General features: G+C 44.5%; 1 protein-coding gene across 3 annotated transcripts in view; it reads right to left on the bottom strand.

Annotated features, from left to right (window-relative positions):
* Nucleotides 1-5,149: 5,149 nt before the first annotated feature.
* XPNPEP1 (X-prolyl aminopeptidase 1) overlaps nt 5,150-27,288 on the bottom strand; it is a 31,466-nt gene continuing 9,327 nt past the window's right edge. For all 3 annotated transcript variants that reach the window (XM_053949348.1, XM_053949350.1, XM_053949349.1), the window contains 18 exons: nt 26,177-26,240; nt 24,372-24,476; nt 23,999-24,091; nt 22,955-23,098; nt 22,501-22,596; nt 20,212-20,293; nt 19,064-19,274; nt 16,289-16,378; nt 14,949-14,999; nt 13,781-13,839; nt 13,011-13,088; nt 12,418-12,489; nt 10,748-10,808; nt 9,828-9,897; nt 8,476-8,649; nt 7,559-7,635; nt 6,775-6,873; nt 5,150-5,713 (listed from right to left, as the gene is read on the bottom strand). In XM_053949348.1, coding sequence (XP_053805323.1) covers nt 5,585-5,713; nt 6,775-6,873; nt 7,559-7,635; nt 8,476-8,649; nt 9,828-9,897; nt 10,748-10,808; nt 12,418-12,489; nt 13,011-13,088; nt 13,781-13,839; nt 14,949-14,999; nt 16,289-16,378; nt 19,064-19,274; nt 20,212-20,293; nt 22,501-22,596; nt 22,955-23,098; nt 23,999-24,091; nt 24,372-24,476; nt 26,177-26,240 — 1,755 coding nt within the window. In that variant the 3' untranslated portion in view covers nt 5,150-5,584. The remainder of the gene's footprint in view (nt 5,714-6,774; nt 6,874-7,558; nt 7,636-8,475; nt 8,650-9,827; nt 9,898-10,747; nt 10,809-12,417; nt 12,490-13,010; nt 13,089-13,780; nt 13,840-14,948; nt 15,000-16,288; nt 16,379-19,063; nt 19,275-20,211; nt 20,294-22,500; nt 22,597-22,954; nt 23,099-23,998; nt 24,092-24,371; nt 24,477-26,176; nt 26,241-27,288) is intronic.

Below are 27,288 nucleotides of genomic sequence, written 5' to 3'. Positions count from 1 at the left end.
TCATTTTGTATTCAGACCTCAAGAGGAATGTGATAGTGTTTGTTGGAAGATGTGTTTATTGGAAGATGTGTTCCAGAAGCAGATGGAAGCAAAGGACACTGTCTGCTCCCACAGAGGGGAGAGCAGCATTTGTGCAGGAGAGAATGCACAGAGGGACAACTTGCAGTGAGTGGGGACTTCCTCCAGCTCCAGAGATGCCCAGCCAGGGAAGCCTCACAGGATGCTGGGGTGACAAGGGGATACCAAAGGGACACAGCAGGCACTCTTCAGCTGGGTAATGTTCTGATTTGGGAGATGTTTGCAACATGCTGGCCCCAGCCTGGTTTCTAAAAACAGGATCAGCCCAACGCAGATTGGTGCATGGCAGCCACAGGCTCTGAGTGCTGCCAGAAAGGGCTCACAGCCAAGCACGCACATAGGAGGCCATCCACCTTCAGGCTCTGTGGGCAAAACCCTGCCCTGACACCAGGAGCCAGAGTGAACCATCCATCCCCAGGGACACGCAAAATAGACAGAAATGGAATTTTTTAAATTCAAATGCCATCTGAGAATGGAGGTTGCTGTGCACATGGTGTCTTGTAGGAGCAGGGCAACACTTCTTCAGCAGCCAGTGGCAGTGGGCAGCCCTGACGAACCAATTCCCCTGCAACCTTCACAAGCCCTCAGGCCAGTAAAATACAAGCAATTTAAATTCCATTTTTAAAAACGCATTTCTCTCCGTCTGTTGATATGTCTTAGGTTGATGTCTGCTGGCACTAAAATAGCCTTAAGTACCTTCTGGCTGTAAATCAGAGCCATTTCAGGCATCAGAGCAGCCACACACTCTGACCACCTCACACAAGACTGGAGGGGGAACTGCCATCCCTGTGGCTTAAATCAGGGGGAAACTCCTGAAAGGCTTGATACAGTGATGGGACAGCCAGGGAAGAGGCAGGATAACCTGGGACAGCCAGGGAACAGGCAGGACAACTTGGGACAGCCAGGGAACAGGCAGGATAACTTGGCACACCCAGATGTCCAGGTTGGATGTGCCAAACCAGCACACCCCACTGTCAGCATGGAGCTGCCCCAGGGCTGCCAGCCCCCTCCTCCTCCTGCAGCAACTCAGAGGAACCCTAAGAAACAGGAGGGGGTTTATGGGGTCAGACAGCATTACAGTCCCTCTTCTTCACCATGTGAATCCCTGTCAGACAGACATCACTCTGCTGCCTTGTGGAAGCAAACACATCTGTGGGCATCCGTCACTTCCCAAATTTAGAATGATTTTTAACAAGCTGGAAGCAACAAAATAAACAACACTTGATCTGCAAGCTCCCAGCTCTTGACAGTGTCCCCAGAGGTGGTGGAAAGCCAAGGAGATAGCTCCTTGCTTTAATTGGTACATTAAAATTCTTCCAGGCCACTACACAACTGTTAATAGGCAACTTAATTAAGCACTAACACAGTTCATATTTCTACCCTCCAGAGGTTCTTGTTTCATTTTTTTTTCTTATTACATCCCAAGCCATGGGGAGTTTCGTCCTAATCATGTAAAACAAGCTGAGGGCAGTGACACCATGCAAGTTATTTAACTCCTGATCTCCAGACACCATTGCCAGATGTCCAGGCCTGCAGTTTCTTCTCCAAAAACAAGCCAGACGACTCCAGGAACAAGGTGTGAATTGCTACAAGTCAACAAAAATAAATGTCAACAATCGTGAGCAGCCAAGTCGCCCCACTGAGTGCCAAAAGGAAATGGTGTTGGGCAAAGACAGGGCCTCTGCAGGCATCGAGTGACAACAAGCAGGTGGGGTTTTGTCCATTGCCTGAATGACCATGGGGCCTTATTCAGCATACCATGAATATCTTCCAAAATGCTCCATGCTGTCCTCTGCCTCATACCACCCAAAGGAGACTCCTGAGGAGCAGAAGTGGCAAAGGATCTCTGCATCCCCAGGAGAGCTCTGATATTCGGCTGCTCCCACCCCCTGGCTCTCACTGTCATCTGCTGAAGGAAGCACAGGAACAAGCACCAACGCCCCACAACACACCCCAGCCCTGCAGTGTTTTTGCACAACCATTTTCCTGTGTGCAGCCTGCACGTCAGGCTGGTTTGATGGATCTGCTGAGGAGGCTCTCAGTGACCATGTTCTCAAAATTTTTCTTCTTTCTAACACTGTAAATCAAAACTTGCTCCAACAGCTGTTGTGGGAAGTGATCAGTTTAATAGTCATGCAAACAATAGTGGAGTTTTGATTATAGGTGAGTTATGAGCCATTTAAGTTAAAAAACAACTGAATTTTACTGCTTGCAAGTACACTTAAGGTAATACACACAGATTGAGGAAGAAGGTGTGACTGGAGAAGCCAAGCAGTCACCTGGCCTGTGGAGGCAAGGAGCACATGTTCCTGGTAATGAATGAATATTAATCCCTCTGCTCAAGAGAAATGGTTTATTTGACTCAAAAGCCTTGTACACCAACAGGCACATTGCTAATGTGTTGTATCATGATTCGGGATGGAGCTGTGGAGCTGAGGTGGGTTTTCCTTCATTGGCAAATAAGGTCCGTCTCCTGCTATAACATTTTTAGTCCAAGGGAACGAAAAATTCCAGAGCTCCTGGACACAGCAATAGTGTAGCTGGACATTTCTAGCACAAACATTAACAAACAGCTGGGAAGGGGACAGAGAGGGAAGTGCTCTGGTGATATAAAGCAGGAGTGGCCACATGGACCTTGAGTACGGTTTGCATTTGCTGAGGTCGTGTCCCAAGGATAGAAACAGGATCACATGGTGGTGGTGAGGTACAAACACCCAGCTCCTGGGTTGGTGCAGGGATAGGACTGGATGGGCTAAACCCACATGCACCCCTGTAGGAGATGCTATCTCACAGCACAGAAATGTGCTTTGCAGCATGATCTAAAGCTACAACATGCCCACTAGGTTAAAAGTACTGTAAAACAAAATGGTTTGAAAATAGACTATTAAGTACATTGTTATTGAAAATGACCCTTCCTTCCTTCCTGCTTTCCCACAACAACAAAAGCCTCTATGGACTTTTTTTCCAGAATTAATATTTTTTTCATTTGAAGAACATAATTTTGTGGCTATTTCTGCGGATGGTTCATACAAAAATAAAACCTAATCCTGGCATTGGTTTCCATTCAATTTTTTCCTTGGTTCTCTCTTCCTTAACTTTTTCCTTCCATCAGGAGAGGGGAAGGTAGAGACCACTCAGGGAAAGCAGGCATTAATGGAATAAATCAAAACCTGATAAAAGGAAAAGCAGAGAATCGAAGTTTAATTTCCATTGGAAACCTAAAGCTCAGACAGGACAGGATAAAAAACGTAGCTGTGTTTTCAAGGAGTGAATAGGGAGAGAGATAAACACCGTTGTTAGCAATGTGTCAGCAGCCCTGCCCTACAAAACACCGTGTGCCCCTGCTGAGGAGCCAAACCCGAGAAAGGGGCAAAGATCTCCAGGCTGTGACCAAGAACTGGCGTCAGATTCCCTGAAAAGAAAGCCCACGGGGTTGTGTGGTGAGGGAGGATGGGCTGGGGAGTGAACGGTGGGAGGAATCTGCTGACACTCCAGGACTAGTGCATAGAGGAGAAGACAAATATGGGTTGGCCTCCCCCTGTGGAGGAGGCTTTGGGATGGGAACGAGCCATGAATTTCTGTGTGGGAATGGTCCCAGGGTGGCATCTGGCTGTAAGGAGTTGGGGAAAAGGTCTAAGGCGGCTATTCAAACCTAGAAAATTCCTTTCTGTGTTGTGTTCCACCTTCACACCAAAGTGTCCAAGCCAGCCACACTCTAGGCTACAGGGACAAAAGCGTGTTGAAAAGTGTGGCTTCTGTGTTTCCGTGTTTGGTAGAAATCCTCCTCTTCCACCTTCCTGTGGGAAACACCTGCCCTTACATTTGAAGAGAGACCTTTCCAGGCTGGGCCATTGCCAGGAGATCCGGGATGCTGGATCACCTCGGAACAGCCGGGTGAGCAGCGCAGCCGCCCCACGGGCCTGCAGCGAGCAGAGTCTGCTCGAGCTCCAGCACGGCCCTGCAGAGCAGCTCCAGAGCGCCGGGGAGGCTGCAGCGCCGGGCTGCCAGCGTCCGAGCTCAGCCTCACTGGACACACGCGGATTTTCCTGGGAAACACCCGCCTTGTCACAGCACAGCCTGTGTGGAGATCTCTCACTCGTCCTTTGACTCTGTACCCACAGGGGCAACGGGTTCCTTCGGCAGAAAGGTTTTGCCCGTTCTAAGCGGCAGCACATACTCGTGAGACACCGGGGAGTGGTTGAGGTGTGAACTGGGTTGCTGCAGACACAGCTGAGCTGAAAGGTGCTGCTTCCAGAGGGTGGTGAGAAACCATTTGACTATTCAAATACGTGTACCTGACTGCAGTAGCTGGGGGGGGGGGGGGGGGGGGAGGAGTGATATTGACCTTTTAAAGCACTTATTGCACTTCTGTTTCATCACCCCCTTGGAAAAAAGGGGGGAAAAAAAGCTGGAGGCGGGGGGAAGAGGGAAAGAAAACTATGTACACAAACATTTCCATTTGCTCAGAAAATTTCTTTGAAATATCAGGAATTTGATTTGCTGTTACCCGCTTGCTCCTTTATTATCGGATACTGAAGCTGAGTTTTGATCAAACACTTGAGGTGAGCGCGGCAATGCCTGAGGAAACCGCTCAGCCCGCACTACCTCGCTCGGCCACCAGGTGTCGCTGCGCCCGGCCCGGCCGCGCTGACCCCGCCGCGGAGTTCGTCCTCTGTCCATTGTGGGCATATTTATTTATTTTAACTTACTAATTGCTTTGTGTCCAGGAAGAGCTGCAGTTCCATGATACTGCCCACGCATCCTGCACTGCCATGGGCTATACAAGCACTCAGTAAGACATAACAATAGACAGAAGTACTGGCCCGAGTGCTCTGCACACACAAAACCTCTGCAGAGTGTCTCCATATCCTTCCAAGACCTGTCACAAATCAGAACTGACTGCTCCTGCCAGCTCTCTCCATAACCTCTGCCCAGTGCCTGGCACCAGGCAGTCCTAAATATATTTGTTCCCTGTCTGAGTTAGATGCACACATAAGGGTGGAAAGATGAGGTTCCTGTCCTTCTTCAAGCTGCCAAACCCAACATACTACTGACGACAAGAGAAGACAGATGGAGCAAACAGCAGATTGGAATCTTTTATTCAGTAATCAGTCCTGCTGTGTGGGTAACATCATAGCAACTGGAACCTAAGTATGCAAAAATACTGAGTTTTCACAGTGAAAAACCAGACAGTATAAAATATTCCAGTATTGCCTCTTAGAACCATTATTGAAATAAGACCTCTGTTTCAAAGGCAACGTGCTTATTTATTGTTTATTTTCTATGCTCAATCCCTCCCCCCAAAACACTTATTCAGACAGTAACCCTCCTCAGCCCCACATTACCCGCACGTGCTGTGGGGCAAGAAACACTACATGAAATCCCTTCCTGATTTCCAAATGCTGATTGAAGAATGTCCTCCCAGTGGTGCCGAGCTCCAGGAAGACGCAGATGACCGGAACACGGAGCTCTCCCAATGTTCTACACACCACAGGTACTGCTGGTGCTACTGAACTCGGGCCAGAGGCTCCGTCTCCCGGAGGAGCCACCGAAGAGCTTCGTGCCGGCCTTGCCTCTCCAGCTCTGCTCCAACCACTTCCCTGCACTTCTGATGGTACTCGTTCACCCAGTTACACTGGAGAAAGGGAGGGGTAGGGCATTCATCAGGAACAAAGAAGAGAGTTCGTGACCTTACAAGTTATGTACAGCCAAAAACATTTGTAGGCCCTTGTGCTCTTTGGGTCTGAGCTGTTAGGATGGGCTGGAATCCTGTCCTGAAGAGACAGATCTCTATTACATGGAAGTGACTTGTAAATTTGATGAGGGTAGGAACTGAAGGAATTCGTCCTGCATTTTCAGAGGAGCCAAGAGTCATTTCAGCTAACAAGTCAAGTCTCTGCAAATCACTGCCTCCAGTGAGTCTGAATCACTCACTCCAGTGAGTACCTTGGCACAGTTTAATAAATAGCTTTGCAAAATTATAACTGGACAATGCACTCCTGTGACACAAGCTGCCCTATTGATCTGAACAGGTAACCCTAGGGCAGATCTTGGTACCCTTCATAACCCTATTCAGGAAATGGAAATGCAAAACAGGGTTATCATTCCAAAAAGGAGGATGTGCTGAGGTAAAATAAGGAGTATAGTAGAAAAACAGGATGAAATATGCCATGGAGAAGGCAGTGGGAGACAGTGGGAGACAGAAAGCTTAGAGTATGAAGCTCTTCAGGAAATAAATGCTGCTGAGCAGGTATCACAGAAGTCTGCTCAGAGCTCATGTGTGCTGAGCAATGGGGCATGCCTGAATGGGACTGGTCACAAGCAGATGCAGACAACAAGATGGGACAGTCATCATTTTTGTCCTTGGGGAGACAGCTTGGTAAGACAGACATTTGCCAGAAGCAAATCAAGGCAGGAGTAGGAAAAGAGATGATAGCAGCAAGTATCATATTAAGGGAACTACCAAAACAACATAATTGGTGGGATCCTCACTGTCTTCATCATATAACATAGATTGGAAGGACGTCTGATAAGCTTGTTTAGTTCACCCCCTCACTTCAAGCTTAAAAATAAGTCAGAGTGCTCAGGATTGCTCTCTGGATTTATGAAAATGAACAATGGCCAGTGGTTCTAGCAAACAGAACAAAATAAGCTGGTTCTAGTGCAAAGAAGGCAAAGCAAACCTGTTTTACTTACCTCCTTTTCTGTCAGCAAATTAACATCAATCATTTTCGTCTGGATTGGAACCAGGGTTAAGGGTTCAAAGGTCAGGCTGCCTCTGTTTTTGAAATTGTACTGCAGCAGAAAGACAAAGGTTGTACAATTTTAGAAATAGCTCCACCCCGATTACACTTACTCCTTGGTTATGTCATCACTACAGAATAACCAAGGTAACATTGAGATGAGAGAGTAGCAACTTACAGCAATATTTTTCTTACAGCTCAAGCAAAGAATCTCAATATAAACCTTAGTTACTTCTTTCAATGGTCCCTCTCTAAAGGTCAAAATTGTACAGGACTTCAGCTTGATGACTATATGATCATTTTCAGTCTGGCATTTCTAAAAGCATAACCCAGCCAGACTGGCAACTACAGTGTCAAAATCTGCCTGTAGTTTTGTTTCTACTGCCACTGATGGCTCCCTACCAGAGAGGAAAATCCCAACTTGAGATCAACCCATTCTACAGCAATGACTCCAAGGGGCTGAATAAAGTTGCTTCAACATACAGACAGAAAACAATTTAAAACAACTCTCACACACACATTTCAACCATGGAAACTCTGCAGAAGCAAAACTGTCTTCTGTGCTCGCATTATCAAGGGAGACTTAGAACCAGTGTTCATCAATAAGGGGTTTTGAAGACCAGGAATCTTCAGCAGGATTTAACTGTCTGCAGCATGGTCCCACATCAAGTTCCAGTACTTTAATTTTAATAACCAGCAAGTCATGGAGAAAGGTGCATCTTGAGCAGGTCATTCACCTTGGTTTCAGCAGGGATGACAAGGACAACGTTTTCTATTCGGATCCCAAAGGACCCATCTTCATAATAGCCAGGCTCTGCAGAAACAGACAGTAATTAACTAAGCCACATTGCTGCACTCTGCAAGTACTTATTCCCTATGGCCAAACTTCCCCTCTATGTCTTCAGTCCACTGAAGTCACTAAGCAATCTTGACATCAGGCAACCACAGAGGCAAATTTCTGATGCTACTAAATCTGCACAAAAGCCCCGAGCAAGGTGACAGCAAAAGTTCTCAAAGAGAGAAGAAACAAGACAGACAGCCCGCAAGCTTCAGAATCTCCTTGGAATTCAGGAGAGCACAGAATACTTGTGTTCAAATACCAGAAACTCTGAAAATACCAATGTCTTCATGAAAAGCAGGTGGGTAACCCCTTCCTCAAAACACTCTTTTAGAGACTGTTTCCCTGACTTCCTGAGATGACCTTGCAGCCCTGAAGGAATGTAAGTCTCTCAGCAAACCCCAGCAGGCTGTTAATTTACTACTGGAAGAATAAGGCATGCAAAGATTTAACAGCTGCCTCAAATAGCCCATAGCAAAGACAGGATTAGCTCCTGAAAGCTTGGTGTCCACTTTGTACTGCAGCCAGTTCTTCCACAGTATGCCAGAGCCAGCTGGTCAGCACAGCTCTTCTGAGGCCTGTGCTGTAGAGAGCAGGAAGCAGTCCTGCAGCATCCCACTGCAAAGGTGCTTCATGGAAGGTGAAAAGCTAATGTCAGGGTCTTTACCTAGAGAGCTTAAATGACAACTAAAACAGCAAGCTGAGGAGGCAGGCCCAGAGCTTTTGATGCAGCCTTTTCTTTACATCAGTGTCACATTTATCTTAAAGAGCTTGGTCCTTCCCCAGTGACCAGAGAGAATCACCAGTGATAAATACCATCAGAGACAATCATGCCAGCCTCCAAGGGCTCGTCTGCAAAGGTTTTGTAGCTAATGCCACAAGGACCCTCGTGTACATTTAGGAAAGAGCCAACTCCATGTCCTGTCCCATGCAGGTAATCCAAGCCACAGTCCCACAAGGCAGAGCGGGCAAAGGAGTCTAGAAGGTGACCTGTAGACAGACAAGAAGAAAGAATTTAATTAAGTCAGGCTCCCTCAGAGACACTGAAAATCACACTGAAGGTTCAAACCTGGAAAACATGCAAAAAAAAACAAAAACAAAAACAAAACAAACAAAAAAAACTTACCACCACCCCCTCAAAAAGCCTCATCACCCACAAAGTAAGCAAGTCATTGGATGGCTAGAAGTTACAGGGTAGATTTGGCAACTCTGACATTCAATCCTTTTCTCAGCTAAAGAACCCTTCTCTCTTCCGTTACACAGGTCTTCAAGAGATGGTTGTAACAGTAACATTGCACTGCTGCTTGTTCTACTGACATTTTCAGGAAATAATCTAATGGTTAAAAGTCCCATAGGGAATTCAGTACCTGTCTTAAAAGGAGCTGCATTTATTGAACTGAAAATAAGAGACCTGCCAATTGTATTTGGTGGACTAATCAGCCAGGCTTTTTTGCCTGGAAGGTCATTCATTTCACACACTTTCATCCAGGTGGCACAGAATTTCTGTTGCCTGCATGAGAACACCAAGCCCATGTATCCAAGTTCAGATACCCTTCAATTTCAGTTTGGGTTTCTTACAGCACTGTGCAGTTGCTTTTAACTTTCCTACCCAAAAATGCAAACTGAAGAAATCTCTAAAAAGAGCTGGTTTTGTATAAGGTGTGACCAGGGAGAAAATTACTCTGGAACAAATTCACCAGAGGTAGATGATACGTCCCAATTTCTCCTGCACAAAATAAAACCAGCTCCTTTGTGTGTCATATTCCCATGTATTTTCCCACTGATACAAGAGATTCCACAGTAATTGGAAGAGAATTAGCTAGTCCTTAAGAAGCTGGAAAGTGACCTCTCACTTTGATAGGGCCATTAGTAAAGAATAAAGACAATCTCCAAGCACATTTGTTAGAGTGCCACTGACTGATGAATGTCACTATCACCCTAGAGCCAGAGCACTTCCAAAATCCTTCAGACTGCCTGCCTCAGAATTTTCAGCACTGGTTGAAGCTGAGAGAGAAGGCATCAGTAATCCAGAATCCAAGCTCTTGTGATGGAAACACACAGTTATATCAACATCTGTCTGATCTGCCTAGACCCGTCAATCATAACGCTGTTCTCAGACCACTTAATGGTTCTTCAGAGGGTCAAAACACTCCAGCTCACCAACCCACCTTTGGTTCCATTTGGGAAGATGGCAGCACTCACAGCTATATGTCCCTTCAGGACATATGTGAAGCATTCCTGTCAAAGAAATGTGTGTCATAAGTAAAGAGAGAAAGGAAAAGCTTTGTATTCCCCAAGAACAGAAAGAGAGGATGCATCTTGTAGCCAACTGCAAAGGATATGGAAAAGCTTGCTCATGCTCTTTTGTGGCTGGTAATGCCAAACCAAACCATGAGCAGAAGGAGTTTACATCACCCTGAAGACCCCTCTCCAGTAATTACAGAGACTATCACAAACTCAGACTGCAGGTTTAGCAGCAGCATTCACCTGATCTACGTGACTGATTTTCTTTGTGGCTGTACTTTTACTTCCTGGGCATACCCTACAGCATATTTTTGTCACTAAGTGAACTGTAATAATGAAATTCGTTTTAGTTAACACTAATAAAAAGTTAAAGAAGCAACTTAAAATAAACAAAATTACACTGCTAAATTTCCAATACAGACCTTTTCAGGTAAGTCTGAGACTGATTTTTTATATCATACGCTAGGCATAATCTGACTGGAGCCTTGCACCAGACACTGAGCTTTGCACTAAATTAGACCCCCTGGCTCCCTTCTTGGACAAAAGTAATGTTTATCCTCAGTCTGCTGACTTTCTTATTTCCTAGAGGAAACAAGTCATTTTGCAGATGAGAGCTGTGCATTTTAAGATAGAAAGGTGTCAATTCTCTAAAGCAGTTTATATTCTGGAAGTCTGAAGTATGATAGTCTCCTTTTCAGTGCTTGTCCAAATGCTGCCACACACTGGTAAATAAATGGTAATTCCATAGAGAACTTTGACTACATAGCAATAGAATACATTACTAATTTAAGTATCTCTTAATAATAAGAATCAGATCACAATCCACACTGTGATCCCAACTTACCTTTTCATAGGCAGATGGTGTGCCAAAATGCATTGTCCTGGTCACATCTGTTGTACCATCCCTTCAGAGGCAAACAAAGATGCAGGAACCAAAGGGATGGGGGAAAAAGAAAGATCAAAGTGAGACTGCACAGGAAACCCAGTCACACTGCAGCAAACCAACCAAGCTCATAAATGGATAAAGTCATCTGCTCTGTGCTACACAAGACTGATGATGTAACTGCTCCTAATCTCAAAAACTCCTGAACACAATACCACAGATGTAGCAATAATGATTTACAATTCACACTGTTATCTTTCAATCACAAAGCTCTTCCCAAATTAGAATCTAAATTTCTCATAAAAACGATGCTAATTTGAGGTTTAGCAACAGGTACCTGTCCATTGAGAACAGGCCAAATTTAGCCTATTTGTATGGAAGGCGATTCACCAACAGCTTTAAAACACACACTTTTGCAAAAATGACAGCTATCAGCTCAGAAAAGGCAAGTGTAAAGGAGGATAGTATCCCTTTCATCTTCAGGATGTCTTGTGCTAATATTTCTGCAAATCATCCTGCATTTGGATAGGGGTTAATCTAATAAGTCAGAAACTGGCTCTAAGTTCCTTCTGTAAACAGCATTTTGAGCCTGCTGTCAAAAACACAGTGGCTCTTGAAATAATGAGTTCCCTTTGAAACACTCACTCTGTCCCTGTGCTCTTCTCCAGTGCACACAGGCCGTGGGCACAAAGAGCTCACGGTTTAACTTCTCAGCAGGGACAAGCAAAGCATCCCTATCACAATGCTGTGGTAAGTGCCATTGATGTCCAGCTTACATTGTATCCAAAGGGCTGCTTTTCATAGTGGCACTAAGGAAATTGTTAATTAGGCCATCAGAGGGGAAGAAGAAAGATCTCCTTGTAAAAATCTTATCAAAGGATGTCTGTATGGTTCTTTTTCAAAGCTCTTCCTGACTGACATAACAAAAAGGCATAGCTCTAAAGACAAAGCCCATCTCAAAGGAGCAGCCAGGCCTGTTCTGCGTCTTCCTGAACAAGCCACTTCTCATCTATTTACACTGGTTAAAAACATCATTTCTTTCATTTTCCATGGAGTCAAGAGTTCCACAGTAAAGGAACTGAGGCCACTGAATGGCACCATCAAAACAGCATTGAGTGAGTTTTCAGACATGATGCCTTCCCAAAAACATACCCAACACCCAAGTGGCCACTGGGATGAGGAACCCTGACTCTGAGTCTCTCTGAAAAGGCAGAGAGCACCATGGGGCAGTGCTGTCCTGCTTCTTCATCCCACCTTGTCCTGACCTCAACATCAGTTAAATCTGCCCACAGGACAGATCCTGGCAGGGTAGGCACCTCACCCAGCTGTGCAGGCTGCAAAGTAGGCAGTCCAAGGCTAAGCCAAGGCAGTCAGGCCTGCTCCCTGTTCCTGCAACTTAATACCAAAACCACCAGCTAAAGCACAGCTCCCATCACACTGGGGATGGATGGGACTCAGATGGGAACTGTACTTTGACATCTTGTCCCTGACCCCAGCAAGGCCTGTCAGCAGCCCTGATCGGTCTCCTCAAACCTCCACATTGCCTTGCTTGCCAAGGCAAATGTGAGCTGACCCTGCAGAGGTCATGGGGAAAAGAACACATGACAGTTCAGCACCATTTGTCCACTCACTTGTACTGTGCTCCTGAGTCCAGGAGGAAGATCTCGTTCACTGACAGCGTTCTGTTGGTCTCAGGAACTGGCCTGTTCAGTTAAACACAAAGGTTTTTGTTCCACAGTTTTAAGGTCTCCAGCCCACGTCTGCAGTCCAGAAACCATATTAACAACAAGCTTGGATGTGTTGGCTCTGATTTCTAGTGGCAGTGATGGAAATCCCACACATGCTGAGCCAGAGATCATACTGAGGAGAGGATTTGTATACAGCAAATGGCACTACAGCACAGAGCTTTGATGCTTCCAACAAAACCCTCAACATCTGTTTCTGGATGTATTTCAGAGCAGTTGTGGCACTTCATACTCATGCTTCCCAGACTTCCAGCCCCGAAATAGCCCTTTTCTATGGCCCTGAGCAGATCAGCATCATAATACATGCATCCTGCCTGCAGGGAAGGATCTCTACTTAGTAAGGAGTAAAGAAAGAGGAGTAAGGAGTAAAGCAAGCAACATCTCCTTGGAGTACTCTGTTGTGACTCCATGAGGAAGTGAGACAGTTCATTCCAACTATGTTTGCTAAAGGTTGAAAGGAGAAGCTGTGTTTTTCTTACTTGTAGTGAATGATGGCTCCATTTGGACCTGTGCTTGATATGGTAGCAAAACTCAATTCAACAAAGTCTTTCTGCTGACTGAAAGAAAAGATTGTCATCACTACAGCACAAGTGAGAGGAGCACACCAAGCACCTAGGGCACCTGGAGTGCCCCATCCTCAATTTCACATCACCTCAGCCTTCCCCTTGGCCTTAAAAGCCACCTGGACAAATAAATTTGGGTAGAAGAAATATACAATTTGAAGCCGTGTTCTCCCAGCCATGTGGAAACCTGTTTTCCAGATCTACTCTTTCCTTAGAAGAAGAAAATTCACTGCCCAAATCACCCAGGAAGAAACGTGCTGAACAATTTCTACTTTGTTACTTATTTACTCAAAAGCATTTTAGAGCTCCTGCTGATGTACACATGTGAGTAACTCTCAAAATAAATAGTGCTCCTTCTCTATCAGAAGAGGAAGAAATCTGATGTTGAAATATACATTTCTCTGTGGTAAGGAAACAACTGTCTTGTATTTAAGTGTCCTAACCTGCAGTACTCCTTGTTGCTATCTCAAAAGGAAAGTGGAGAGGATCCAGTGGGCTGGGACTTGTATTTCCCAAGAGACCCAATTCTTCCTAACTCTTTCAAGTTTTCAAATAAATCCATTAGTAAAGGTCTGTCCTCAGGTAAAATATAGCTGTAAGTGAGATGCATTTCTAAAGAATAAAATAAAAACAACAGATAAAAAAAGCCACTCAGAAAACCTCCTCAGAGTAGATTTGCTTTTTACCTGCGGAACTCCTCTGCTTTGTCTGAAGCAACTATTTCTGTTACTGTTCCCTTTGGAACCTGGTGGACAAGGACATGGGTTGCATTAGTGCAGCAACAAGCAAAGAAAACCCTGTATGCTTAAACACTGGGTCCTGTCTGTGCCTTATGAAACCCTGGAAGTGGCTTCTTTCCAGGTTTTTTGTCCTCATTCCTCAGTAATGACAAACACAAACCCAGCAACATTGTGCAGGGCATTTGAGAAGAAGGAAGTGGAGACATTCACAGCAGGATTTCTGAACCCTGACTGGGGAGCAGCTAGTGCAGTACTAACTTCATGGAGATGTGCACAGGCAACATCTCACAAGGCAACATCTCTTCGAAGTCAGGTAACACTAAGCTTATAACAACTCATGCTGTTAGAAATTTTATGCTTTTAAATCAGGAATGGAAGCAGTTGCAGAAAAAAAAACAAAGTGTGTTAAATTTTACTTTAGGCATTTGATAGATTCAAACCTGTGACACAACTTCCCCTGGACTGGAAAACAGGCAAAGCAGGGCAAGAGCTAGGTTTTATAACCCCTCAGGCTGATTTCTTGAGGTACTCAGACATGTAAAAAGGCACCTTCTGGAAGTCATCAAGCCTTCTCCATAAATAAAGTCAATAGACTCAGACATGGCACAGCTTAGTAAGTTGCTGTGTAACACTTGGCACTCTGTACATCCGCTGTGTACTTCTAACCCAGTGAATACACAAATAATTTGGTTTTATCCTATTTTCACAGCACCTCCCATTCATAAATTCCAAATTGTTCATACTGGCAGACAACGCTGATTATCATGAGAATAATTCCGAAGTATTGTATGAAGCTGAATATTATTTCATGATTTACACTACCAAACCAGCACAAGACGGCATCAACACTACACTATGCCTGCTCAGGTAATTTCTCACTTGTTCAAGTTTTGGTCTGTATAAAATTAATGGGAGAATGTTTTCAAAAAATTTAATTCAGCCTTGGATAAAAGCATGTCTGAAATCCTCGCAAAAAAACCTTAACCACCAGATAAACCCCCAACTGTTTCCCCACTTTTAATAAAGGCACTATAAAGACTAACAAAAAGCATATGCCAAAGAAGAATTTTACACAGCAACAGAACATTTAAGTTAAAAAAAAATTATACAATACCTCTTTTTCCAGCCAGTTAAAGAGCTCACACAGCGCAACAGCATCTTTAATCTACGTTAAAATAGGCACAAGAAAAGGGAATTGAGAAGGAGAAAGATTTATCAGTCCTCAGTATAAACAGGTTTTGATGCAAAAGAATTCAACCTGTAAGTTTCAGAAACACAAACTAAGAGGTGATCCAAGAGGTATTTTCAGGTTTTGCGCCCTGTAATTAATATAAACACTGGAAATGTATCTGGAGAGTTAAACGAATGTTAATAATTACTGCTGGGACATATCTTACTGTGTGAAGTCTGGCTTTACCCCACCCATCACTTTCAAGACTATTTTGCTTTAGCAGCCAAGATCTTGCATCTCAGATCGCAGAAGACAACCACACGACACATCTGGTGATGTGACAGGAGAACATGTCCTTTGGGCACACAGCCACCACACAGTCTCTGTCACACAGCTTCTGGCTCGCTTGCCTTATGACCCCCATTTTTGTTCTTTTTTATTTCTCCTTGCAGCATGCAAGGGGCAAGAAGCAGGAGATGTGTACAAGAACAAGGCACAATTTTGTCCTCAGGTGGCAGGTGACAAAGCACCTCTTCTCAGTACAACTATTTTTACTTCCCCTTAAGTAATAGAGAGAGAAAAGCGTTGAAATAGGAAGTACTGGTTCCCAAGAAGCTGCAGAAAATATGGGAAAAGCCCAAAACTGCCAGCCCTGCTTCAATTGGCAAATTTCTCTTATTGTGAAAACTGCTGCTTGAAAACTAACAGGAGATAAAAGTATAGCCCCACCATGAACCTGTTTCACAGGCAGATTCCTTGCTTGAAAATTTGAAGCTTCCTGGGAAATCACCCTCACTTCCAGTGTCATGATGACAAGACTAAAAGAGTGCTTTGAGGACACTGGCTGCTTCTGAACATCTTGGCCTGTACTTTGCACCATGTGTCAAAGAATTTCTGTGTGTTATTTAGGCTGTGTTTATTCAAATGATAACAATTTGAAGACTCCACTGACAAAGACAACAGAACTAGCAAAGGGGAAAGAATATCCCTTTAAGGGCCCACACTGCAAACAACATTTCTCAAGTCTGCACAGTCTTCCCACAAAGTAAGGCTGTTTCCTCACACTATTGCAAATGTTGTTCTTCAAGGGAATGCAAAACAAGCAAAAAACCTGCTTCAACAGCAGTAGGTGTCTGACAGAAGACCTTTTTTTATCCTGCCATCCAAATTCTTATTTGCTTTTTATCCAAAACATTAAAACCAAAAAGAAAATGTTATTTCTTTCCCTAAAAGTAAAGCAAACCTGTTGCCATGTGCAAGGAGACACTCAAGGCTTCACTTACGTGTGCTCTTCTCATGCCTTCTGTTTCTGCTGTGTTCTTCACAGCTTTTGCAATGCAGATGGGGGTATATGGGGTGAGGTATCGGTAAGCCTGCAGCAGAAGGACAAGGATTACTTGTGGATTAGTCAGACTACATAATCCTACAGATTTAATAACTCAGCCTGGCCACAATTTGTACTTTGGCAGCCTCTCTCAACCTTCAGCACTGTGAGATGCTGGTTGCCAACAGTCAGCTAAGTGCACTGGGGAATAGGGAGGAGAAACAGTCCCCGACTGAAAGAACAGCCATAGGGAAATCCAAAGAACTAAACAACAGCTTGTCATGAAGCAGGGTGAAGACCTGCATATCCTAAATACCATATAGCTACATCAATGTCTGAGATATAGATTCCTGTTGCTGAACAGGAAGGTCCAGAGACCAATGAGAAACACTAACCCCTGATGCTATGGTAGAACTTAGGCTGTGGAAACGACCTAAAAGCCACCTTGACTTGTTACCTGACAGTCACCCTCAAGTAGCAGGGAGCAAAGGGTACCCAGCCCAGGTACCAAGCACTGAGCGCCACCACTGTCAATGATCAGCAGCTCTGACAAACACATCAAGGCCCGAGGAAACTTGAAAGGCCTTGGCAAAGCTCAGCTTTACATGCTGCCAGTTCTGAAAGGAGCTTACATCAGTGTTTTGAGACAAAGTTTTCCTGTGTTTGGATGGGGTGACCCTGCATTAACAACTAGTAACTGATCCCTTACTACTGCACACTTCCTCAAACACCAGCTGTCCTTAGATTAGCAGGAATGCTTGGCTGGTTTCAGCACATCTTCAGAAATTCACCAGCTGAGATGACTTACCCAAATCTCATCACACTTGGCATCAGAAGAACCAAGTCTTTGGCCCAGTTCTCTGCTCTACCCATTATATATCAGGAGATGGGATGAGCACCTACAGAAGCATAGCCCAAGCAACATGTTGTTTCCTGCTTTAAATGCATCAGCATATAAATATATATCACTCAAATTCAAGGAAAGGCCCAGTAGATCCTCTGCAAATACTAAATTCACATAAATCCTACAGGCTTACAATTTCCAAATTCTTAAAAACAGTAAAACAATTACACTACATAATGCAGAAACTAAATTACAAAAGAAGTCACAAGAAAGTCAAGAAAGTCCTTTTATCAGTCAAGATAAATAGTCATATTCTTAGTTTGGCTTGCCCTTTATAGATACTGGTAAGTACTACTAATCTTCTGTGAAAAGTATATTTACATGCAGCTATAAACAAATCTGTAAAGGGTTTGCATATCTGTGTTTAATAATGGAATGGATTTTTGCCAGTGTCAATATTTGGCTCTGATGGAGACAGACAGTAGATGGACTTCCAGCTCTGGTGCTCTTCACACCAGCTGAGCAACTGGCCTGGAGTGCTTTGAAGTGGTGGAGAGCCAGGAAGGAACTAGAAAAACTCTGGCTCTTTCAGTGACTCTCTAAGTGGCTTTTAATCAAGACATTTCAGTCCTCCTTGCCTGCTTTCTATTGCACAGAGCTCCTCGAGGCAGGGACTCTCCCCATTGAACACACTACATTGCATGCAGCACTGTAATGACTCAGTATCAGCCAAAACTTCCAGCGCTCAGGGGGTAAATAATGTCACTCTAACTCATATTCCTTTCTCTAGGTCAGACCTTCTGTACTTCTCCATATGGATACTCCACATAAATCAACTACAGCAGCTCACCCAAACTGGGGATAGACCATTGACTGCAACTACAGCAAGGGGCTTTGTACTCTGAAGTCAAAAGAACAACAATTTATCCTGAATGCTCCGTAGACACTATGCTGTCAGTATTCTGTATTAGGAGGCCTAGAAATGGATTGATGGTGTCTGAAGATTTAAACCTGGACAGGGACAAAAACCTGTATATTTACTCACAGTATCTGTTAGTTACTAGACATCACTGTAAACAGGATGGTATTCCAGAGAATGCAATCTCTAGATCAAACAAGAGGTGTAAACAAGATGCATGGAAACCAGCTTATTTGTCCACACTTGCTGTGTCCTTCCCCAGGTATCTTTCATGGCTGTTAGAATATTAGGTGGCCAGTGGAAGTCCCAGACAGCAAGTTCAAAAGGATAGCAAGATATAGCATGCATAGCTGTGCAGAAATTATTCTGATGCTACAACTGTCCCTCAGCAGATGCACTAAGTGCATGGACAACCAGTGCCTGCAGGTTATCTGTGTCCTCACAAGATTCCAGGCTACAAAAACTATCATCTTCTCCCTCCTGCCTTCAGTAAAGGACATCATATATTCCCTGATATCCTCAAGCCATTGAACTAAATAAGGGTGGTTCACCCTCAGACACTCAAATCAAGCCAAATGCACTCTCCCAGAAGTCCTGCTCAACTTTCCTGCTTCAATTTCCTGCAAGTTTCCAGTTTTTGCTGCTTGTCCACATGAGGCTGATGCTCCACCCGTGGGCAGAGTGACCTGAGTTCACCCTGCTGCCTCTTCCCTCCCCTCTCTCACTGTACTTTTATCTTAAGCTGACAATTCTTTGGATAAATCAGCTTAGCAAGTTGGAAGGGCAGCTCCAGCAGGAGCAACCCCAGGATTAACAACCCCTCGATACCTCAGCATGGCTGGATCCCTTCTGCTCCAGCCTGCATCGGGCTTTGCAGAGGAGAAACTGAGGCCAGCTGCCCTCATTAACACCCTTCCTAACCACAATGAGCAGAGAAGAGAAAAGCATTTTCCCCTGCTAGGGCCACTGACCTTGGGAATGGCCTCAGTCAGAGCATAGCTGGCTTTGTCACTGAGCCACACTTTCTCCTTGGGTGAGAGGCCTGCACCAACAGCCTGCAGTTCCGACAGGATAGATCTGTAGGGCATCACCTGGATTTTGAACTCAGGTTCCAGGGTGGAGTCAAGCTGTAAGTGCTCTCTCACAGCTGGATCCATCATCCTGTCACCGTCAATGAAGAGCCTGAGAAACAAATTACAGAGATCAAATAGGTGAGACCACATCTGACGGTGGCTGGAGTAAAGGAGCGAAGGAAAAACAAATCTGGCAATATTTCAGGGAGAAAGGAGATCATGAATTATGCACTCTACTTTGTCCTATGTCATTTTAACCACCAGCGTTCACACAGTTTAAATCCCAAATTGAAATTAAGAGTTGCCACCCCAATGAGAGGAAAGAGCTGACAGCATTTCTATTTGTATGACACAGTCAAAATGGCTACATCCCACCACTGTGCTTGAAACAGGAAAGTAACAGAAGCAAGTGACAGCCACTCTAACTTTTAAGGGCACCATCTGGAAAGAGAAAAGCCACTGTAGTTCTAAGTATCACATTGCTCTCGCTTTGACTGAGTTGAAAAGTTCAGCTCAACCTTCACACAGCCTGTACTCACTCACCCAGCCAGGTTTTACCTTAGATGGATCTAGGTAGCAGCTTACAGGTGCCTCCAAAGGAACTGTGCTTGCTGAGGCTCAATATATGGGGCAGTCACAGGAAAGAAGGCTTCTGTTATAAGCCAGCCCTGAAACTTTCCTGCATTGTCCCTGCAGTTTTGAAGTGACTCAGCAATTAGACTTTTCCCTAAAGTTTGTAATGTCCAGGCCAGCCACATTTCACCCAGAACTCCAAAAGCCCTATTATCATCTCAGGGTGACAGACAGAGAACTCTGCCATCATGCCCTATGTCACCCAGCAAGCCAGCCAAGGTGGTGAGGAGTGCAGCAGAGCTCTTGCCTGCCTCTCTAGCTCTGATCAGGGGAGGAGGGTAACTAATGTTTGAGACAAAAGAACTCAGAAAGGACACTAAAGTACCCAAGCATAGGTGTTTTTAAAAAGACAAATACTTTGCTAGAACAGCTCTCCCCGGAAAAATGCATCTTGGGGAAGGGAATACAAGCACCTGATTGTGTTCACTCCTATGACGGCGTATGCAAAAAACACAGGATTGTACTCGACATCAGAGCCTCGAAGGTTGAAAAGCCCTGAAAAATAAGAACACCAAGAATCACAGTCCTGGTTCATCTTCTGCAACATTAGAGAAAGCCAAAAATAATCTCACAAAAACACAGGCAAACAATGAGACATCATGGGTGCAGGCTGTGAGTCCAGCTCCCACCCAGCTGTCCCACAGCCTGCTTCATTCCTGGCAATCCTAAATTTATGCCAGGAGATGGCACCAGAACCACAGTATGAACACTCCCGGGTGTTTAAACTGGTGTTTAACTTCTAAAGGAGGGCTGGCTTGGAAAAAAGCAGGTACAGGCAAGGAAAGACAAGGACACGTGTACAAAAGGTAGGGTCTGCCCTTTCTGATCTGCGCAATGCAATAAAAGCTCACTTTGTAACAGCCAGTAAACTTCAAAGTTTACAAACTATCATTTCATTCCAATCCTTTTGACATTTGAGGTAAGAGGAAGACACAATAGGCAAGACTACAATACCCCAAAAAGGCCTCTCATTTGGCCCCCTCCAATATCTCAGATTCAGACTGTACAGTCTTAAGCTATTTTTACTACGATTTTATCCCACATGACTCCAGACAAAGTCAAGAGGGGAAGTGATGTTCAGCATCTCTAAAATCCTGATTTTAGGGTCAAATAAAAACTCCAGGGTATCCAATTAGCTGAAATAAGTTACTCAAGCCAATAAGGCCAGCCAGCAGGACAGCTGGGAAAAGAACCAACATGTCCTAAATTACAACCCAGCACTGTATTCATCGAACTGTGCAAATTCTGCCATGAAAGTAAAAATAGAGCTTAATTCTCTCCAGGGAAGCAGTAAGTCACTTGAATGCAGGAAAGAGCCACAAAGAACTTTTTACTGCATGGGTACAAACTTCCTCACTCAGCCAACTTCCAATGCAGTAAGAAGGCAACAATCTCCTTTGTGGGTCTTTTTCTGTCCCCAAAAACTTGTCTGGAGTTTAATACAGTGAACTGAATTAGATAAAATTAAAACAACTTCTCCCCTTCCCCATTTCGGATAAGAAATCAACCAGACACCCAAAAATGAGCTGCTCTTGTGACCTTCTCTGGTTCATCTTAACACCCTTGATTCATAACCAAGCTTCACTTTGCTGGAGACATTTAATCTGAAACCACTTCAGGGCACCAATTTATCAGTAATTTAACTGGAGATGTGCCTGAAAAGGTGAGACATACAATCTCTGCTCATGCAGGCCTCCCCAGGGAGGAGTCATATTCACCACTCTCAGAAGTACTTCTTTCACAAAAAAAGCTCTTTTCTCAGTGTCCCAGATCCAGAACAGCCCACGGACCCCATCAAGTTGGCTTCACCCAGTGCCAGGGACATTGTGCCGGCAGTGCTGGAGTGAGGAAAACACCACCTCCATTTCTACCTTTCCAGATCAGACATGGGGCACAGGATGAGCAGCACTCACACCCTGCCAGTTTTACATTCCCCCTACAGCAACGTGTGTGCTGGTGATTTCTGCAAAAACGACACACAGTACTAGGAACAGCAGTCCTGGGGAAACCACTGCAGTTTTTGGCCATTCTCCTTTCCTACACACTGGGCTGGGAGTCAGCCATCCTGGGGCCCCAAACACAGAGGAGACTCTAGTGAGACCCTGGGTTGAGATGATCTGGAAAAACAAGTTGAACCCTGACATACTTGTTTTAAACAAAGCATTGGCTGAACACTGGAGAGGTAGAGACTGACTTAAGAAGTTGTGACAATTAGGAAGATTGCTGTGAATGCTGTGTACCCCACCCTTGCTTTATGTATACAAAGCCACATGTTGCACTGCTTTGTTTATAGCCCAGACTCCACAGCAGAAAACAGTCTCCATTTTTCCAATGGGTGAGGCAGCATCAGGGTATTTTACAGCCAGAAAATCTCACAGGTCTTTTTCTTTCCATCACGCTGCCTCAGGCTTTGTATGTGACCTTCTCCCTTTGCCTGGGCTGTTTTTCAAAGGTGGTGATTTGCTGCATTTCCTGGGCCAAAACAGTACTCAGGAGCTGCACTGGTGTAATGAGGCATCGTGCAAAAATACAGGCTTGCTGTTTGTGACTTGTTACCACCACTGCACTTGATAAGAAGTTAATTGATGTCTAATGAACATGCTTTCGTAAGGGTCTCTCACTCTGGCATAGTTCTTCCTCTCCAAGGCACGAAGAACATTTATTTTGTAGAAAGAACTGAGCAAGGAGATGCAAAGACTTACATGCTACTTCATCCAAGGCTGTAACCACAAACCACATGACTTTCCTCTCAGCCATTTTTGAACGGAGGGCTACAATTTTGTCTCTCCAGCTGAGCCCTGCAAAACACAATAGGAAAAGCTATAGTCCCTAACTTGGCTGGGGATGATGATGCAAACACAGACCAACATATCGTGCTTGTGCTCCTCACTCCTTTCTAATAACTGATATGAACAGTGTGCTGCCTTCTAGATGCCCATGGATTTGTTTTGAAGTCACCCAACTTCTAGAAAATGGTTATTTGAAGTTTTGAGAACAGAGGGGTCATTAGCTAAGGTTTGATCACCTTCTTGATTTATTCACAGTGACCACATTGTGCTGTGGTACTGGTTTTCTCTCTCCTTTGTAAGAGAAAAGCAAAAGGGGGATATAGGGCAATTGGAACAACACATGTCTATTGGGAGTTAAGCTACTCACCTGTGTAACTCAGGTCAAGCGTGATGAGAGGCTTGCAGGGGCGTTGAGGACAATCTGTCCAGATTGTATCGATCAGGTTTTCTTTGACAGGCACAAGGTCATGGCCAGCACTTCTCAAGGCTTTGGACATTCGCTTCCACTGGTCTGCCAAAGGGAAGAAAGTCAAGAGTGGGGGCTTTAAGGAGCACACACATGTTCAACAACAAATCTCTTCACAAAGGTCAAACTCAAAAATCAGAGTCTTCATCTTTCCTTCCAGCCTCTCCTTCTTCCCATTCCCTTAAGAAAGACAGCAAAATCTACTGTAGTTACAGCTCCACGAACATGCCATGGTAGCCAGTGGCAGGTACAGAACCTCACAGTCCTGAAGCCTCATGCTTGAGCTAAAGAAATGCTCCAGCTGGGAGACAGAAGTCTCTGGAAGAAGCCACAGCAGAAGGTGCCCTAAGGGTGTCCCCTCCCACAGTGCAGAACTGTGCTAGATCTAAGCTAGACAAGATGAGAGTCACTTCCACACAGCCACAAGATAGGTCCTTAATCCATCTGAACAAGCAAATATCTCCCCTTGCCTCCAGTGACCTTTGCATTGTGCCTCATGTTTTGAAGCATGAATAGATGGATACTCGGATATAAATGATACCTCTCCCAGTGCTTCCTACAGGAAAAGCTGCAGAGATCCCAAGACCACCAAGCAGGAGTAACAGCTTGAATTGTGCTCAGCTCACATGCTGAGCAAGGCACCTTTGTACTAAAGTGCCCATGACAAGCCAAAGCACAGACAAAAAGAGGTGATCAGAATTCTGCTTTTCAGGTAAAGTCACTGCAAGCCTAGAAAGCAGTTCTCATCCTTTGTGCTTTGGAGCCAATGCACTGCTATGTAACTCTTGTGATACATGGCTAAACCAAAATCCAACCTGTTTGGCATAACAGTTTAACCACCACTACATCTGAAACATGGGTAGCTGCACACCATCACACAACAGCTCAGCCAGAGAAGCAAGGAAGCAAAATCCAGTTGCCCAACCCAGAGTTAGTAAAACCAACCTGCTGGAATAATGAAAGGATCCACTCCCACCTTTGAGCCTTCTGGGAGGACACTCACTAGCCAATCCTCCTGAGTTGGTGTATCTTTCAGGCCTTCAAGGATAAAAAAAAAAAAAAAAAGAGTTCAAAGAAGCAGTCACATTGTAACATTCCCACACTATGCAAAAAGTCCAAGCTAACGCATCAGATATGTCTACTAATGAATGTCTAGACCCACAGGCAAGGGCAGTCACAGGACACTAAAGCAGAAGCTGTGTATCCAATATGTCCCAAAGTCCCTGCATGATGGGATATCCCCACAGCTCAAGATGTACTTGTGTGAAGTGACTGTTTTCCGTTGATCAGTGGAGCAGTATCCCAGGCTCCTGCATACCCATTTTCATGAGTGTCCAGTTGCTATCCATTTGATGTGCAGCTTGCAGGAAGTAGCGTCCATCAGTCCACATGGCTGCGTGCTGCTCAGTGACTATGGCAGTACCTAGGCAGGGAGGCAGAAGGGTGATTCAGGGTAGGCAGCCACCATGCAGAGACACAGACAGCAGGGACAGTGTTTGAAATTCACCCTAATTCCCTAAAAGACGCCTCTGATCACTGTTTAAACATAATTCCTGTTTCAGTGGAGATATTCACTGTTTCCCCTGCCCTGTGACCTTCCAAATCCTATTGGAGACAGTATGCACAAGGATGCACCTTAATGAATTGCCTCAGATGAACTCAAGCAAATCTCAGCCAACCAGTGGAACTGGGCAAGTGGGGCTTTCCAAACCTTCTGTAACAGAGACTGTGATCTAACTTGGCTGCTGTCACAGTAACGTATACCCTACATCCCTGAATTCCATCCCATCCTCTTTTGGGGAGGAAGCCTGGGCTCTGGCCACCCACAAAACACAGCTGATACCAGGCCTGCAGACAAGGGTATCACTCCCAGCTGTCAGCTGCACCCCTATCCCAAATGTTACAGCTCTAGCAGAGATGGCTGAACAGGAAACATGAACATAAACTTCTGTTATTTTCACTGTCTGTCCCATTCTACTGACTCCATATGGAGGGATGCAAGCAGACAGCTGAGGGGCAGTGACATCCCAGCAAGGCACTCAAGCTGCCTTGCCCTTAACAATACAAACCATGGCACAAACTGAAACTGAATCCAAGTCTTTGGAGTCTGCATCTTGACAATACTCTTTGTCACAAAAAAATGATGCTCAGATTAGCAGAGCATAGTTTCCAATTATTAACTCATTGTCTTCTACCAAATTCCCCCAAGACAAACCCCATTTTATAAGTTGCTTCAGCCTGAAAAAATGAAGCAAGAAACGTAAGATGAGTCCCTGTGTGAAACCTCAATGACTGGCTGTGCATTAGGCTGGGAACAAACCTTCCAAGTGCATAACAAGGGCACAAATTAGAGAGGAAGGTTATGAAGAGGTTGCGCAGAAGGGGCAAAATTAATACAGGATTCATGTTAGTCATTAACAGCAGCCCACAGCCTTGGATTTATCACCTTCCAAATGAGGTCCCAGAGCTCACAGGAACTTATGAATAGACCCTCCAAATATAGGTACCAGTACTTATTAAACTGATATACAATTAGAGGGGAAAATAACTTCAGCAGACTAAAGTGACTTTCCAACAACCACAGAACAGAGTAATTTGCACAGCTTAGGGTACAGCTAGGGTAAAAACTAGGTCTCTTGAAACACAGACCTATCCTACAGCCAAGAAAACATCCTGTCTCGGCAAGATAAGCAAACTTTTCCACAGTGCTCAGTTTCCAAATGCAGAGTTTCTGGCCCTGGCTCTGTTCAAACAGAAAGGCCAGCTAAACAGAAAGGCCATCCACTATTCACCCAGCCCAAACGGGCAATGTAAAAATCTGTTCATACTGGCTGCACATCAATAGAAATGACCACAGGTTACAGGCATCACATTAAACAGTTAACAGCATTTTACTTTATGAGAGGTTCATTTAGGGGTCAAACATTTTCTGAAAACTTGTTATTCCGCTGATATTACATAATTCCAGCGGGTAGCCAAGACATAATTCTGCAGATGCTGAAATGGGAATAAAACAGTCCAAACAAGCTGGATAGATTTTCTTTTCCATCCTGCCTCTATGCCATGAAAGGAACTATTTCTTTAGAGGAAAATTATGCAAGAACCCAAGTTCTGGAAAGGTACCTGCAGAGCCATCAAATCCAGAGATGAATGCCCTTCTGCAATCACAGGGTGCAATGTACTCGCTCTAGAAAACAAAAGAGGCAGCAATTATTTATAGCAGCAGGGGAGAAAAACAATCATCTGATGACAAATACTTTGATAAGCTTTTTCTCCTAAAGGACACCATAGAGAGAACAAAATGAGTTAAAAATTCCTGGGCTCTACTCCACTGTGATTATACTGTATTTATGTTGAACTGGTGGGTTTTTTTAAGCTGCAGCACTTTTCTCCCACAAACATCTGTAAACACTGAAGTGCTTCAGAGTTTGCAGACTTTTATTTCACACTCAGCCTCCCCTTTGGGCAACAAACAAATCATGCCTTTGAAGCTGCAATATGAAGGGAAAGGAAACCAGAAGCACCCCTCAATCTTGGGGTAATCAGCACATAAAATCTGAAAAATTCACTATCTCCATTGAAGTCCTCTCACTGTCATTTATAAGAATTCCTTTAAGACACTTTCTTTCCTGCAACAGTGACATTGAAAGAAAATCATCAAGGTGGTAAGACTGTAAAAGATTTAATGCTTGGGAGTTTTCATAAATGGATACCAATCCTTTCACTTCTTCCTTGCCTACTCAAAATCAGACTACAGCCAAAATCAAGAGTTTGATGGATGAGAGGGAATCAAAGGCAATTAGTCCATCTTCATCCTAAAGCTGTCACAACCTATGTTTCTGGACACATCTTTTCAGAATGTTGTAGAAGAGCCTGAGAATGCACAGACACCTGATATTAACAGGAACTGCCAAAATTAAAAGAACAACTGAACCTTCACATGGCCCACATGACTTTTTTTATGGGATTCCATTCTGGCAAGTTTGTAGGTCAGAACTGCTGAGTAGGCCTGTTAATGAACTAGTGCAAATCAGCAAATCAGCTTAATCCAGGCTGACAGCACTGACGTTTGAGCTGCAAAACCCCTGGATTTGTACCTTACAAATGGTCTGAAATCCAAGCCTGTTTCTCTGCCCCCAGCTGTGCTGGGGCCAAAGAAACATCTTAGGAACTGAGCTAGGAAATCACAGCCCAATTCTCAGGTGCTTTTAGTCCCTACTGTGATAGAATCACCT

Source organism: Vidua chalybeata, chromosome 8 (genome assembly GCF_026979565.1).
Source record: "Vidua chalybeata isolate OUT-0048 chromosome 8, bVidCha1 merged haplotype, whole genome shotgun sequence".
In the NCBI taxonomy this organism is placed as follows: Eukaryota; Metazoa; Chordata; class Aves; order Passeriformes; family Viduidae; genus Vidua; species Vidua chalybeata.
This window is presented reverse-complemented; position numbering and strand designations above follow the sequence as displayed.